Source organism: Crotalus tigris, unplaced genomic scaffold, assembly GCF_016545835.1.
Source record: "Crotalus tigris isolate CLP2741 ecotype Arizona unplaced genomic scaffold, ASM1654583v1 scf7180000017628.32516253702:7417878, whole genome shotgun sequence".
Classification (NCBI taxonomy): Eukaryota; Metazoa; Chordata; class Lepidosauria; order Squamata; family Viperidae; genus Crotalus; species Crotalus tigris.
In genome coordinates this window covers 5,773,678-5,790,339 of record NW_024096523.1, presented here as the reverse complement: position 1 = coordinate 5,790,339, position 16,662 = coordinate 5,773,678, and the positions used below count along the sequence as shown (strand labels likewise).

Genomic DNA, 16,662 nt, shown 5'->3' with positions numbered 1-16,662 from the left:
ATTGCCTTAACAATTTCCTGTGAAGTGATTAGCCCATTAATCTCTTCTCTTTGATCATTTGTTAATCTAGGAAAATGAGCGTCTTGTAAATATTTATCTATATCCAAACTCTGGACCTTCTGGCCCATGTATAATTTTGTATAAAAATCTAAAAAAGATTTTTTTATCCATTCTTTCTGAAAAACCACTTTACCATTATAATTTATTTTATCTATAATTCTCGACCTCTGTTTTTTCCTTAATTGATAAGCTAACCATCTACCCGGTTTATTTGCAGTACAAAATGTATTATGTTTCATAAAACTTAAGTTGGCTGCAACCTGGTCAGCCATTAACATATTAAATTGTGATTTAAGCAAATTTATAGAAGCCTTTACATTCTTATCTGAAGGATTCATAATTAATATTTTTCTTTTATTTTAATCTCCTCCTCTAATTCTTTACATTTTTGCATTTGTTTTCGCCTATAAGAATTATTCATTTGAATCAAAACCCCCCGCATATAGGCCTTACTTGCATCCCAAACCATTGCCATTGAGGTTCCCTTAGACATATTTAAAATAAAAAATTCCTTTAAATATTCTCTAAGTTTCAATACATTCACTTCATATCTAAATAGATTTTCATTCAACCTCCATGATCTCCTTTCCTCCTTTTCAGGAGTTAGTTCCAACTATACAGGGCTGTGGTCAGTAAGTGTCCTTGGAAAAATTTTTACATTTACTCAAGTATAAATCCGTGGTAATAAAAAAAAATCATTTCTTGAAAATGATTGGTGTCTATCAGAAAAGAAAGTAAAGTCCCTATCATCTATGTTACGCTCCCGCCAAATATCTATCAATTCCAAATCTTCTTTCAGTTCAAAAAAAGACTTTGGTAATTTAGCTTGCTTGAAGAAAGTGGAAGATCCTTTCTTATCTTTATATGTATCCAAAACACCATTCCAATCTCCCATCAAAATCACAGATTTATAATCCAATAAGATTAATTTTTGATGTAAAAACTTATAAAACTGTTCTTGTTGTTGATTAGGGGCATACAAACCCACTACAAGCAATTTCTTTCCATATAACATTACTTCAATCATAACATATCTTCCTTGAGAATCTGAATCTATTAATTTAGCTGACACGTTCTTAACATACATAACAACACCCCCTTTTTTCTCTGGAGCAGAAGATGCAAAATGAGAGCCCAATCGGGCATTTATCAAATATTTTTGATCCTTCAAAGTAATATGAGTTTCCTGTAAACAAACAATGTCATTATTATGTTGCTTCAAATAATGAAATATTTTCTTCTGTTTCTGAGGAGAATTTAAGCCGTTAACATTCCAGGTCAGGAGCTTTGCCATCTCCTCCAGCTGCAAGCCTGGAGAAGACTGCTTGAAGATCTAACATCGAGGATCGAATCGAAGATCTCTTAGGTCTTGCTCCTCCCACAGGCTCAGAAACCGATTCTTGAGTAAACTCTTTTGTATCCATCTCATGTTGCTCTTTTTCTCTTCGTCTGTGAGCTGCTCAGGTCATTCTCTGCTCTTTCACCTCAACAGACTGCTGCACAGCCTGTGATTTTCCAGCTTTCATTAAAGCAGCATTTTCAACCAGTTGTTCTCCCTCTTTCACTTCATGAACTTTGAAACGTAAGGATGGTGGTGAGCGTGCTCCCAGGACTGACATATAAAACTCTTTAGCCTTTGATTTAGCTTTAGGTTGTTGCACTGTAAGTATTGCCGGAGAGGAAGCCACCTTAGGCACTGCAGAAATTGCTTGACACTTTGAAGCCATTTTAGAAAAAACTTTTCTCCCAAAAAAAAGTCCAAAAGACCAGAAAAAAAGCAGAAAAAAGAGAGGACAAAAAACCTCTTATAATTAAATATATATATATATATATAAAGGGAAGAAATAATATAATTACCCTTCTCATGTAGCCACTAAAAATTCAAGAGTTCAATCAAAAAAAGTTACATGAGAAGAAAAAGCAACTCATCGCCATTTTATTTCCCCCTTATAACAAGAACAAAAGAAAAACTTCTTCCAGGAGTTAAAGCTCAAATTAAGCTGTAAATCCGTTCCCCTGATCAGCTCTGTCCGTATTCAGGATTAACTCACCAATTAACATAAGTAGCAGAGGTGGGGGCTGCATCTTGCTTCGTCCCCAAAGAAAAAAGGGAACAAAGGCGTCTGAGTCGCGGAGTTTGCCTAGGACTCCGTGGGAGCTCACCCTTCGATCCCGAAAAAAACCCTCGGGATCTTAGTGGCTCCACCACTATCCACAAGGCAAAAAACCTCACTTCTTTCCCTTTGCCCGGGAGAGAAGCTTGAAGCCGCGGAACAGCTGATGTTCACTATCACGGCGGCTTTAACACGATCTCAGGAGGACGGCTACAATGTAGCCGCCATCGGCACAGAACGACACCACCGGAAGTCCCCCAGTTGCTTCCATCAATCTTGAAGCCTGTAAAAATGACTATACCTTTGTGTACTTATTTTGATCAGATGCTGGTTAAAATAAGCCTTAATGCAGCTGCAGGCCAAAATATTCCTGTTACTCTTTGAAGTATCATCTTCAGGAAATATTTTAATGCAGAAGTCCCCAACCTTTTGGGCACCAGGGACTGGTTTTGTGGAGAGAGGTTTTTCCATGGACTGGAGGGTACGTGGTTTTGTGTGCTGCCTACATCCTGTGAATGGGGCTTTGCTTGTTTATGCGGCCCAATTGCTGGCATGCCGCAGCCCGGTACCAGTCCATGGACCGGTGGTTGGGGACCCCTGTTTTAAAGGTTATATGGGTAGTTCTTGACTTACGACCACAATTGAGTACAAAATTTCCATTCAATCAAGACAATTGTTAAGTAAACTTGCCCCGTTTTACAAACTTTCTTGCCACAGATTTTAAATAAACCACTGCAGTGGTTATGTTAATAACATGGTTGTTAATGAATCTGCTTCCCCATTGATTTTGCTGGTCAGAAGGTTGCAAAACTGGGACTTTCTAGGACCCTGCAAGCGTCATAAATATATGCCCATTGCCAAGTGTCCAAATTTGGATCATGTGATCATGAGGATGCTGTAATGGTCATACAATGTGAAAATCGATCATAAGTCACTTTTTTCAGTGTCGTAACTTTGAACAGTCACTAAATGAACAGTTGTAAATGGAGCACTACCTGTACACCCTGGCTAAAAACTCACTTTTTTTTTAACAATGTCAATGTCAGATGAAACTCTTCATAGAACTTTGTTTACCTTAAAGATCTTTATTAGAGAAACATATCATCAGCACTAACATAATCGAAGCCAAAAATTGGATTCTCCTCCCCTGAGCACATAGTATCAAAGCACAATCTCTCCTCCAATTAACAGTCATAAATCACATTCTCCAATTAGTTTGAAATGCAGGCTTTCCCTCCAGTTCTCCAGCTCAGCCAATTCTTGTCATCTCTTATTTCAATAACCTTGGTTCACACACTAGGTCCAGTATTGTTATGTCTAACTAAACTCTCATGCACATTCCTCCCCCAGCATCATTTAACTCTAACTCTAACTCTAAGAGTAAAACATAAGAAGAAAATGGTTGCATCTCCAACTATTGTCAAGCAAAAACATCTGATGTTAGCAGTGTTGACAAACAAACTGCAATGTACTTTGATTAATATTTTCTTGCATTAACACTCCAATTTAACTTTTTAGAATTGGCTGTTCACACAGCTATATAAAGCTCCAGCTAGTGAAGCAGGAGGCTGACGGCGGAAGAGGTTAGTTAAGCTGTCTTAGTGCCTATTGAATCTACTGTGAATTTCTGTGCTGATCAGTTCTAAATATTGAAATAGGGGGTTCCATAATAACTAGAGCCCCATTATTTTGCCTGTTAGTTCAAGTTTGCATTGCTGCTTCTTCCTTTCTTGATCTGTAAAGGCCACTATTATCTTGAAGATCCACCAGAGAGGAATTGCTGTGTTTCTGCCAGAATCAGTAAAAACAAATTCAATCCCCAGAGAGTTTTGTCTTTCCTACAAAGATGTTGCTGCTTGAATTGGGAATTTTTTAAAACTTGGTTTGGAGTAAGGAAGCAAAAAAGTGGGACCCATAATAAAATGCTGCTGGATATTCCTAGCTTTTAATGCTGAGTGATTCTTCTAGGGCAGTGTTTCTCAACCTTGACAATTTTAAGGCATGTGGACTTCAACTCCCAGAATCCCACAGCCAGCATTGCTGGCTGTGGAATTCTGGGAGTTGCAGTCCACATGTCTTAAAATTGTCAAGGTTGAGAAACACTGTTCTAGGGACTTCAGTCAATTTCTAGCATAATCAAATATCCTTCTTCCAAAAACATTCCCAATTCTGGACTTGAGTGAACCACATCCCCTTTTTTCTTTTTTTATCCTTCCCATCACATCACCCATTGTAATCTCTTCACCTGATTTTTAAATCGCCCCAAATGTGCTTCCGATTGAAATAAGTTATCCAGGCCTAAATTGTCAATCAGCATGCAGTTAGTCCTCAACTTACAACTGTTTGCTTAATGATAGTTCAAAATTATGATCTACCTGGGACATATGACCCGGATACAAAGTTCCCACAACCCCTCCCTTGTAATCACACTTCGGGCACTTGGCAAATGGCCAAATTTACAGTCACTTGCAGCTTCCCATAGTCACATAATCACATTTTATGATGGTTTTGCAGTTCCGGATTTCAGCAAAACTGCCATAGAAAAGAATTGATTTGCTTAACAACCCCTGCATTCGCTTAATAAACCTTGCCATTCTCGCTTACGACTGCAGCGTTCCCTTAATGACCACTGTACAGTCAAGTTGATCACATCTGACTCTGTTTATATCACAACTTAACGATCATAATGGAGATGCTCCATTCCGATTGTAACTTGAGGGCTTCCTGTACTAAGATGTCTCATGTTTTTACCCTGAGGATAGTTCTGACAAAAAAAACCTCTTTAGTATTGGTTCAGCTCATTTTATGAACCAGGCCAGGTTTATTATTTTAAAACTAGGAGTGAAGCTAAGAATAGGGAAGGGACAAGCAACAATCCTTTTCTGTTGCCGCTAGATGTCACCAGAGCTGTTTCCAATAAGCATATCTGGAAAAAAAACCTCTCAGTATTCAGTTATATTACCTCCTTTTTGTCTGTCCATGGAGGAGGAGAAGCAGAAAGCCTAATTAGCCAATATTGTCAATCAAGGAAGTGTTGCTATGCTGTGTTAATCAACACTTCCTCTTCTTTCTATATAGAGTCAGGCCCCCAATTCTTACCGCAGTATGAGACAGCAAAAACTGAAGGATTACACATACGTCACATCAGAGGGAAGGGGCAAGGAGGGGCAGAGGGAGAAAAGATCAAACTGCTTTCCATTTCTTAACATCTCCAGTCATTTCACTCATGGGGAATGATGCTAACATCTGGAAGAAAAGGCCAGGCTCCCTGACCATGGAGTCTGGTCTCCAGGGAATTGGCCAGTGCCTGTCATTATCTGGCATGCCGAGTACTCTTAGCCAGCTGGGAACAGACCGTAAGCTGGAATGGTGCCATTAATTTTCAGCTGAAGATGCAGTCGCCCAGCCGCCTCCTCTCTGGCTGGCAACTCCTCCCGTGTTAGCATCAGGACATCTCTAACAGCTGCCAGAACAGCAAAGGGTTCTGATCTTCCATTTTGGGGGGGGGAGGGGGAAGAGGGATATTTTGAAGAAAGTGACTTGATTTCCAAAGTGCATCTGAACCAGGACTAACAGATTTATTTTTCCTTATTTTTCTTTCTCTTCCCCCCCCCCCCCGCCTTCCTACTAGACACTGCCTTTGCTCTGCAGCAGGCCCTCCACCAGTCTGTCTTCATGCCTTCCCTGTCTGCCAATCCGACCCACCGTCTTCATCTCTGCTGGGAGCAGCACTGCAAATTGCTGCCGGAGGTCTCTGGCCTCACTGCTAAGAATGTGGCCAAATGGAGCGTGGAAGAGGTAAGTTCTGCTTTTCTTCTCTCTCTCTCATGGGAAAGCATCCTAAACCACCACCACCACCACCCCAGCCAGGGATTTTGTTCCTTGCTCTGCTTTACAGCTGTGGTTAAATTTGGGAATAAGGGTTAAGCCAGCCAGAACTTTTAATCAGTCAGGATCTGGAATGTATGATAGATATTGATCCTGGTGTTGCAGTGAACCCTCCCCTTTAAGCAGCTGCCCCTTTGGGGGCCTCCATTGACAATAGCTTTTGCTGTGGTTCTCTGGGCTGCTGACTCACATTCCCTTGCCATTGGCCCTGTGCATGCTTGCATGGCTGCATCACAAACCATCCCTAAAGTGTAACAGGGATTGCTGACACATGGGCTTGTTCTGCCAAGAGTGTCATTTTATAGTGAAAGCTTATTTGGGGGCCAGGCCACAAAATGTGGTATTTTCCCTTCCAGCTGGCTTTAGCTGTGCATCCTTACCTGTATGCACAGTCCATTTCTTTTTAATTTTGTTGGGGATTAGAAATGGTTGAGTGAGGGATTAAACATGGTCCTGAATGGTTCTGTTGGGGAGCTATGCATAGCCAGGTGATAGATGGAAATCCAACTTCAGTTGGATATTAAATTATGGGCAGTACCAAACCAAACATTTTGGAGCTCTTTGTTGTTGTGCTGGGGAAAGAAAGGTGAAGTTCGGGCTCACTTTCGGACCTCTGACTTGTACTTTTTAGAGGCATCATGCAAACTCCTTGAAGTGAGAGCAAGGGTCCAGCTGGTCAAGCCCCCCCAATTTCATATCATACAGATGTGCAGCACCTGTCATCACCAACCGGCACCATCAACATTGCTGCTGATAGGGATTAGTGAGAGTGATCGGCTCTGTGTACATAGAGACCATAAGGCTGGGGGAGGTTGGCTTGTTTTATTTTGAGAGGGTTTCTGGTGATCTCTTCCAGCTTTGCTAACAGAGCTACTTTGTACCTGGGCTCTTCTGAGTATAGACAAAACCTGTTGCAAATATGGAACGGTTGCTCTGAGTTTTAAAGTAGACTTTTGCAGAGATATGTGAGATTATTTTACAAGTGACATTCAATTTATATCTTGAAACCCTTCTACATTTAACTCACCCTATTCATGTTTATTTGAATAGTGGTCCCATTGAGTTCAATAGATCTTACATGCATGTAAAGAACAAAACTGCAGTTTTGGGCATACTTTTATTTAGATATTGAATGCATCACAATGTAACTTCAGTCTTATTTATTAGGATTAAGCTAATCAACTTATTTTCACAATGATAAGTGTTCAGCTTGTTTCTTGTCCTCTGGGCAAATGATCAATTTGTAAACCTTTATACAAATTTTCTTCTACTTCAAAGGAAATGAAAACATGGATCATTGACAGTGAAGAACATTTATTATACAAAAGGTTTTCTAAGACCACACTAATATATTGCCTTTAGCCCTGCAACACAAAATTAACTTCCACTGATTTCAAGGGAGCTCATTCTCTAAAAAGTGTCCCTGGGTTTGTAACCATTACATCACAAAGTAAGATTAGTTTCTTTAGTTTTATTTTTTAGATTTCTAATATAGTAGAATCAATGTTATATATTGGCCAGAGCATAATATAGACATAGCTTGTTTTGTTACATATGAACTCAAAATTTGACTGGAATGACGTAGATTCAAAAGTGCCTTGGCCAAAGAGTTCACCACCTCTGTCTCAAAAAAAGAGAAAGAAAACCTCTTGAATTATATCTATATTAAACAAAAGCAAGGGGATTTCTTTTTTAAATTTCACAAATCGCTGTAGTAATGAGAGTGCTAGCAACCCACGGGGAACATAAGAGATAGTTTGCTTTTTTCCCACAAACAAGAACTATCTCTTGAGGTTTGTTTGCGTATTTCTCCAAAGTCTTGTCCAACTCTCTGAAAGGACACTTTGTGTCCCATGTGACAGTTTTAATTGTTTGAAACTTGTTTAATTCCTTCTGCAGGAAACAATATGGGAGCATAAATCCTCTCCTGAGCTTCACTAGGCTGGTTCCTTTTTGTAAAAATTCAGAATAATCCTGCTATAGCCTACTTAGATTTGTAAAAAAAGAAAAGGCATATTGTTGGGTATCGATTAGCATAATTTGAAACATTGCTAGAAGGACCAAGAAACCTTTTTTTTATAATAGAGATACTGGCATGGAATTGAATTGTTTTGAAATCTATAAGAAGCGAACTTAAGGGTCCTTTTTTTTCTTTTTCTATAATTTTTCATTTTCTTATTACTTTATTCTTCCTTATTTCAAAATTGGTACTGTTTTTAATTTGTTGAAAAACATCTTCAGTAATAATTACGTTTTTTAAAAAAAGAATCAGGCTATATCAATAGCAGTTCCAAACTTCATATTTTATGTCTCTTTCTCCTCCACCTTAACACACTGTGAGTTGGTTATTTCTTTGTGGAAGGAGCTGTTGTCGTAACAGACTTACCTGCTCTCAGATCTGCTGTCTCTAAGCCTCAACTAACAGTAGAGACTATATTGAACTAAACAAATCATCTGACAGTATAAGGAGCCTCATATGGGTCATATATTTAAGAACTACCATTATCATCATGCGTAAATCAGTGTAACTTGCAGGTCTTCCCCACTTCTTAGGATTAGACCTTCTTCCTGAGTGCCTTATTCTTGAGCACCAAAAGAAAATTAAATAAGTTAAAAAATGAGTAGAATCTTTTGAAGGAAATAGAAAAGAACAATGCAAGTAGAATTAAGAATCTGTAATAGATAGATTTCTCAGAAGCAAGGAAACAAATAACCAAGAAAAAGCACTGAGGATGTTACCTAGTTTGGTAATGAAATTTCTGCAAGAAAACCACCAGGTTCAGACTCCACAACCAAGGATTTTAAAGGAAAGAAATGTGGTGGGTTGTTTTTTTTTTTACATTTAATGGTTTGTCTCATCATATTTGTGGTAGGAATGTTGTGCCTGTCATAACTCAGGAAAATGTGGTTTAGATTAGAATGATTCCTCTAGGGGATAACATATTTAGCCTTCTGGGGCCAATATAATACTAGCTCCATTGCTGCTGTCTGAAGTGTGTGGTCAAAATAGCTATGCAGGCTGAGCCAGACAGTCTGTCAAAATCCAATTATATTTCATCTCTAGTTATCAATTATAAAAAAACCCATTTCTGCCTTCTATGGATTCTGTCATACAATGAAGGGAAGGGGGTGAACAAAGGGGCTTTATGGCCCTCACTTCCTTCGGTACACTTCAAAGGAATTGGATGTGTGTATTGCCAAAAGAGCTAACCATAAGAATGGGGCTATTACCTTTCATGTAGTTTTCTTTGAAGTCTCCATCCAGCCGGCAGTAAGGAAAAGGGGGTGGGAGTGTAATGCCTGAGACTGTTGCTGGAAGAGGGGGGTGATTGGGTGGGGCTACTGGGGAACCCCTTAAAACCTTGAATGGAAGAGCTTGGACCCCAAGTCCTGTCTAGAACACCTGCAACCATTTTCTCTTAATAAAGGATGCCTGTTGGAAGAATTATTCCAAGAGTTCTGTCTTCTTAAGATGCAAAGTGGGGTGGGTCCTTACACAGTCTGTATTTGGCTAATAGTCTAGGCTCTGCCTTGGGCCTGTCTGCCCACCTGCCACGGTTCTAGTGTCCCATGTAGCTAACCTTTACATATTTCTGCCAATTTCATAGTAAGTATAATATATTTTTTATTTATAAGCTGCAGAATTCTTTGGAACAAGGAAAGAAAACCCTTTATGTTTACAATATTTTGCTCAAGTTAATGAAATGGTAAAGTTGCTGGTTATCCTTATAACATTTTTGTCTTTTATTTCTGACATTTGTCCAGGTGGCTGGCTTTGTTCAGCGTCTGCCCGGTTGCAAAGAACAGGCCTCACTCTTCCGACAAGAGGTAAATTATCTTGTTTTAGGCTGATGGAGAGTCATAAAATCTTCTTGCACAAGGAATGATCTCAGAATTGTATTGGAGACTAAAAATTGCACCAAATTAACCCAGCTTTAGTTCCAGAGAAAGTTTGTTGTTTGCATTCTGCAAACAAACTGGATCTGCCTACTCTTTTATTCATTTCGTAGTCATTGGCAAAAGTTGCCATGTAGAATAGAGTCAATGTCCAGTTGCTTTGAACAAACAGAAACTTATATTGGCATCTAATACCTGTTGTACAAAGGATTTGCTTTGGCTTTCTAGAATACTCAATTGTTTTCAGTGGACATTTAATCTTGAGTTGTATTTGAAAAATGGGATAAAGTGATCTACTTTTGTAGAACAACCAACTTATTTGTAAGATAGGTGCTTTTAGAATGTTACAACTTTAAGTAAGATGCTAAAATAGTAGATTGCTATGATCAGTGCTTTTTTTGTAAAAAAAAAAAAAAAAAAAGGTGCCGGAACTCACACACGTCATACAACCCACCTTGCCTACCCTACAAGTTTCCATCCAAAAAAGGTGCCAGAACTCTGTTCTGGGCGTTCTATGAGAAAAAAAGCCCTGGCTATGACCATCTACTGTTGATCAATGGTTTACTCTAAGAACCATTTAGAGTATCGATTTATATTTTTTACTCTCTACCTTCTAAGAGGAAGGTACATCTATTATCATATTCTTAGAGAAACCAGGAATAGTCTCCCAAATTTACTGGAGAGACCTTTCATTATTCATGTAGTTAACCACTGTTCTCAACTATTCATTTCCACATACTAGAAACAGGCTGTATATAAACAATGGTGTATCAGCCTAAAAATAGAGTGGCATCTCTGCCATGATTAATGGCTTACCCAGATTTGGAAAATGTTTTGTTTCAAGAAATTAAAATTATACCAAAATAATTTAGGAATTATTCATCTTTCAGCTCAGTGTTTACATTTGGCCTAGCACAGTGGTGGCAAACCTATGGCACACGTGCCAGAGGCGGTACTCAGAGCCCTCTCTACTGGCACACGTGCCGCCGCCAGCAGCAGGTCCATCAGGCCACCACCACCGCCCGGAGCAGAGCCCTGCCCAGAGCCCTGCCACAAAGGAGGTGAAGTGGCTGACTATCAAGCTCGAGTAGAGGTGGTAGAGCAGAGGTCACCAACCATTGTTGATTGGCGGACTGGAAGAAAAGGGAGGGGGAAGTATTTTACACGTGCGTATGCACGCACGGGGCTGCGAGTATGCACGCACTGCAAATGAGAGGGGGTAGTGCCTGCATGATACTCACTAGCCCTGCCCCATTCTTGCTTGGTGCAGCGCCTTGTATCTGCACCCCGCAGTGCAGCGGTGGCTGTTTTTGCGCCTTGCAGCACGGTGGCCCATTGTTGTGCCCCTGGTTTTTGCCTGCCCCCCCAAGGGCACCACAATGCTGATGGGCCCCTGGCATTTTGCGATAAATAAGTGGGTTTTGGGTTGCGGTTTGGGCACTCGGTTTCTAAAAGGTTCGCCATCACTGGCCTAGCATGACAATTGCAACATTATTCTGATACCATTGAAAGTTACACCAGAACAGACCTGTAGGTTGTGGTGTCTAATTTATCTCAGCGATCCTGAAATGGATAGATCTCAGGTTTTACAGTTGATAGTGGACACCTGTAGCATTCCAAGGGGGCAAAGGTATGTGGAATGATAAAGGATGGGCACAGTTCTAATTCCAGAGGCCATGCCAAAAGGACTACAAAATATTGTTCAAGGGATAAGCAGCTATAATAACAAATCAAAAGCTATTAGTACAAAGCTGGACTTAATCTGCAAAATATTTTGCTATCTGGAATTGAACCTATAGGGGGTCTCAAACATAAATTAATAAAAGTAGAGAAGAGTTTATAAGAAGGAAACAGGTATGTGTATGTAGAACCAGATCCTGAACATCAGGCTTCACAAAGCAAAAATATGGTTTATAGAACACACCTCATTCTACACCTTATATGAAGTAGATGCAGTTCTCACCAGCCTATTAAAAATGTTGGACTGAAATGAAATCTATTTTAAGAAAGAGAATTGGCTTGGACTAAGATGTAAATGACAGAACTACTGAACTCTGCTATAATAGCCCATTAGAAGCAATTGAGCTGCCCAGGCATATTATCTTTAAATAAATAACTTTAGGCACCACAGGTAGTGGTGCTTTCAGTTTAATTTTTATTTTTATTTCCTAAATGACAACAGTGGAAGGAAAAACAATTTGTGAAAATGATAAAAGGAATCCAAAGGGATTGGACAAAATTGCTAGTGAGGTCTAGCTAGAGAATGAGGTTTATATATAAAGTCATATTCTGAAATAGTGTCTCTGAATAGCAGGGCTTGATAGTCGGGTTAAAAAGAAATTGAAAGGTGAACTTTCTACAATATTAGCTCTGCATGATTGGAATTTGGGGACCTATGTAGTATAATAGGAGTATACATAAAAGGAGGTGTCTGGCAGAGAGACAAAGAGAGCCTTAGTGAAGAGGTCACAATCCCCACATTGCTCTTATTTTTCAAAAGCTTCAGCCCTTCTAGAACTTGAGATCTGAAGCAAAATATGTAAACATCTGTTACATACTGTAAAAATGAATTGGTTCCCTTCTTTCTGTGTTTGCAACCAATGCTATAGCAACTGGGAGAACTACAGTCTAGGCAAGGGTAAGGGTGATGGGATGTGTGTTGGGATATGTGTTACAGATGGTCCTCAACCTACGACTACAATTGAACCCCAAATGTCTGTTGTTAAGCAAGATTTAAGCTCAAGATGTCCAGACCTTTCCAGTTTACTTCTGGGAACAATAGAAGTGCTCTGCAAATATTGAGACTGAATTGCTGATTTGACAGATTGGTGCTTGGACCGTATTTGCTGCACAGTCCTTTTATTAAAAAAATCATACCCTTGAGGCTTATGTGCTCTTTGTACATCTGGTTTCTTTCCTCCCCTCTCCAGTTCTATTATAAAAGTATCCTCGTCTTACAGCACTTCATTTAATGACCATTCAAAGTTACAATGGCACTTAGAAAATGACTTATGATGGTTTTTCACATTTATAACCATTGCAGCATCCACATCATCAGAATTCAGACACTTGGCAACTGACTCATATTTATGACAGCTGCACACCTTTTGCAACCTTCTGACAAGCAAAGTCATGGGGAAGCCAGATTCACTTAACAACCGTGTTACTAACTTAATTGCAGCGATTCCCTTAACAGTTGTGGTAAGAAAGGTCATAAAATGGAGCAAAAGTCACTTAACAAATACCTCACTTAGCAGCAGAAATTTTGGGCTCAATTGTGGTTGTATGTCGAGGATTACCCGCAATTAGAAGTGGGTAGGTATTGTGTGGATATATGGGACTTTATTGGCACTCGTGATGACTGATGCATACCATTTAAACATACTGGCCTTCCACATTATTGCCCTCAAACCCCAAGAATCACATCTTGCTATGCAATTCCATCCCAAAAAGTTCTGGGGAATTGTACCCTTTAAAATATTTAAAACAAAGAAGTAAGAACTTAAAGTGGTTTTTGAAAAGATAATGTGAATGCAGAAATTCCAGTCATAAGTGTGAAAAATGGCCATAAGCCACTCTTTTCAATGCAGTTGTAACTTTGAACATTCACTAAATGAATCCTTGTAAACCAGTGGTGGGGTTCAAATATGTGAACAACCAGTTCTCTGTGTGGATGCCACTTTCGGAAGTCCATTCTGGGCTCAGACAACAAAAAATTAGCCATCGGTTCTGCCAAAGTGGTACGAACCGGCTGAATACCACCACTGGATGTAACTCATGGACTACCTATATACTGTTTTATAGAATCAGCTTTATTTAGCTGGCTCCTATTTTTTAACATGCATTAGAATCAGAGCTTTGCAAAGATTTGATCTGTTTACATCAGACATGTCAAACACAAGGCCTGGGGGCCAGATGCGGCCTGCGAAGTGGTTTCATGTAGCCCGCAAAGCCATCCTGGAAACAGTGAGGGAACGGCCCCCGCTGCCTTGGCCCTGGCCCAGGCTGGCCGGGAGCCAATGTACAATTTTGTGGTGGCCATCTATGCTGAAACACATTCAGTCTTAGCTCCACAAGGCCATCTAGAAACAGTGAGGAACCAGCCCCTGCTGTGTCGGCCCCGTCCCCTGGGTGCATGCTGAGGGGGTGTCACCCTTGTGAGGAATGGAGAAATGGACCGTGCCTTGGCACTTGCCCCCATCCCACCCCCTTCTACCAGAGACCCTCAGATCTGTCCCACTCCTGCCCAGGCCCCCACTGGCACCCTTGACACGAACGATGTAAAGCTGGCCATGCCCACCCAGTAGGCCACACCCACCCAGTAGGCCACACCCACCCTGGCTGCACCCACCTGTCCCCCGGAGGGCAACCGCAATGTTGATGCGGTCCTCAATGAAATTGAGTTTGACACCCCTGCTTACATCCATTTGCAGAATCCATTATTTTGGGTGTTTTAAGTTTGTGATCTTAAGCATATTATTTAGCTTTATGAAATTCTGTTCTTTAATGAAAAGGGATTGTAATGCTGAGTGTTATTTTTGTTTGATTTGTTTGATATTCTGTATCTAAGCTGAAAAGCATATTGCAATATACAGATGGGAGGCTTTTGTTAGCTACTTAAAATATGTTTTTAGTTAGACCTGCTTAAAAAATTCAGTCACACACTATCAGTTTTAAATTTCCCAGTTTTGGTGCTATAATTACCAAAAAGTATGGTAAGCAAAGGATCTGAAGGCAGTTTCTTCATTCTAGTTTCTCTGCTTTGTCCATACGGATACAGATTTGCACATTGGTCTATATACATAGTAGTACAAAGTTTAGGTTTTTAGTTAGAAAATCTGCCCATTTTGTATCAAGCATTGCAAGAGGCCAACATACATACATACATACATACATGCTGAGAAGACATTTAACTCTTCCTTGGCAGGATTGGGGTGGTAGAATGATGGATGAGACAGGCACGATCTCTAAGGAAGAAGATGACAGCGTTTTACATAATTGGGACAATGGCTCTATAAATGGGACGACCACGACTCCCATGGACCGAGATGATGGACCAAATGGCCCTAAGCCAGGGACGGAAGCACTGAGGCAATCTGGAAGGAGGGGGAGGAAGGGGGAATACAGAGAGCAGGAATGCCGGAACAGCTGCTTGTTGCAGGACTGGGGCGGAGGAATTACGACAACGGCCTTGGGGGTGGGGGAGGATAATGGCCCTGGGAGGGAGGGGGACTGGGTTCAAGGACGGATTGACAGCCGCCCTCCAAGTGCTTGCACACGCTCTAAAAGAGCACTTGAAGATCATAAAACAACCAGTGGAGTCAAAGACAGTTTGCCTGATGCGGAACAACTCTGTGCGATACGGATTAACACAATCAACGGGCCAATGACACGCTCAAGGAGCCGGGCGCAGAGGCAGGAGGCTATATGAGCTGCCTTCCCAATCTCCTGCTATTCTAACTGATGATGCCGGCAGTTTTTTGGCCGGACAAAAGCTTAGTGACTCTTCTTAACCACAGGCTTGTTTATATTAAATAGGCTGGTTTATTATATCCTGGTGTTTGTTTTTTCTTTTATTTGTTATACATACATACATATACAGTATATACAGAAAGTTTTTCAGACAGACGGTCTGATTGATTGCACCTTTGGCATTTTGACTGCTATACTGCAGTTCTACTTTTTTTTTTTATTGAAAATTTTTAAAATTTTACAAAACAATACAAATCCCTTCCCCGAACCCCCCCAACCCTCCCCTACCCTCCCCCATCCTTCCCAGAGCTGAATACAGGCTTAATTAAAAAAAATTCAAAAAGTCTTAAAACAGATATAAACCATAAACAAGTCTAGGTAAATTAATTAAACAAATTATAAAATAGTTAACAATAATATATATATATAAAGACGAAAATACAAGGAAATACAAGAAAATAGAAAGAAAGAAAAAGTCTAAAAAGTCTATAAAATCTATGAAATATCTTAAGTTTTAAATATAAGTTATTGAAAAGCTAAATAATATTTTTATATCCAACTTATATTGTATAAAGTCTATCCATTTTTTCCATACCAAAAAATACTTCTCCTGCGAATGGTCTTTCAAGAAAGCCGAAATCTTTGCCATTTCCGCCAAATAAGAAACTTTTAAAAACCACTCTTGCAAAGTAGGTAAAGATTCCTTCTTCCAACATTGCCCTACTAACAACCTTGCCGCTGTGATTAAATTTAACATCAATGTAGTCTCTTTAGTATCACAATCAGAAACAATACCTAACTTTAAGTTCATTAGCTAAGAAAGCAAACTCTTTTCTCCTTCTTAAAATTTTGGATGGGATCTCCTTTAAAATAATAACATCTTGAGCAGCAATCTGAAATCTCTTATTATAAAAAGCTTGTATATTTCATTGCGCAGAGATCTCTTTCCAAAATAAATCACCACATCTCTTGGTAAATTTCTCTGTTTTGCAATCCAGGAATTAACTCTGAATATCTTTTCAACTTCTCTGCGTATTTCCTCTTTCTCTCTATTCAGAATAACAGCAAAATCATTTACCACAATCTCTCTCAAATCTTGCTGCATGTCTTCTTTCAGACCCCTGATTCTTAAAGCATATTCCATCTCTCTGTACTGAGACATAACAATGTCATCTTGTGAAATTTCCATCTTTTTTTCCATGCCTTCAAATTTATCTTCCAGAATATCCAC

The 16,662-nt window shown here is 39.8% G+C and overlaps 1 protein-coding gene across 4 annotated transcripts in view; it reads left to right on the top strand.

The window, feature by feature from the left end:
* LOC120304141 (lethal(3)malignant brain tumor-like protein 4) overlaps positions 1-16,662 on the top strand; it is a 110,358-nt gene that overhangs the window by 81,360 nt on the left and 12,336 nt on the right. For 3 of the 4 annotated variants that reach the window (XM_039334356.1, XM_039334357.1, XM_039334358.1), the window contains 3 exons: positions 3,693-3,757; positions 5,806-5,972; positions 9,828-9,890. In XM_039334356.1, the coding sequence (XP_039190290.1) occupies positions 3,693-3,757; positions 5,806-5,972; positions 9,828-9,890 (295 nt within the window). The remainder of the gene's footprint in view (positions 1-3,692; positions 3,758-5,805; positions 5,973-9,827; positions 9,891-16,662) is intronic. The other variant, XR_005555643.1, reaches the window with a different exon arrangement.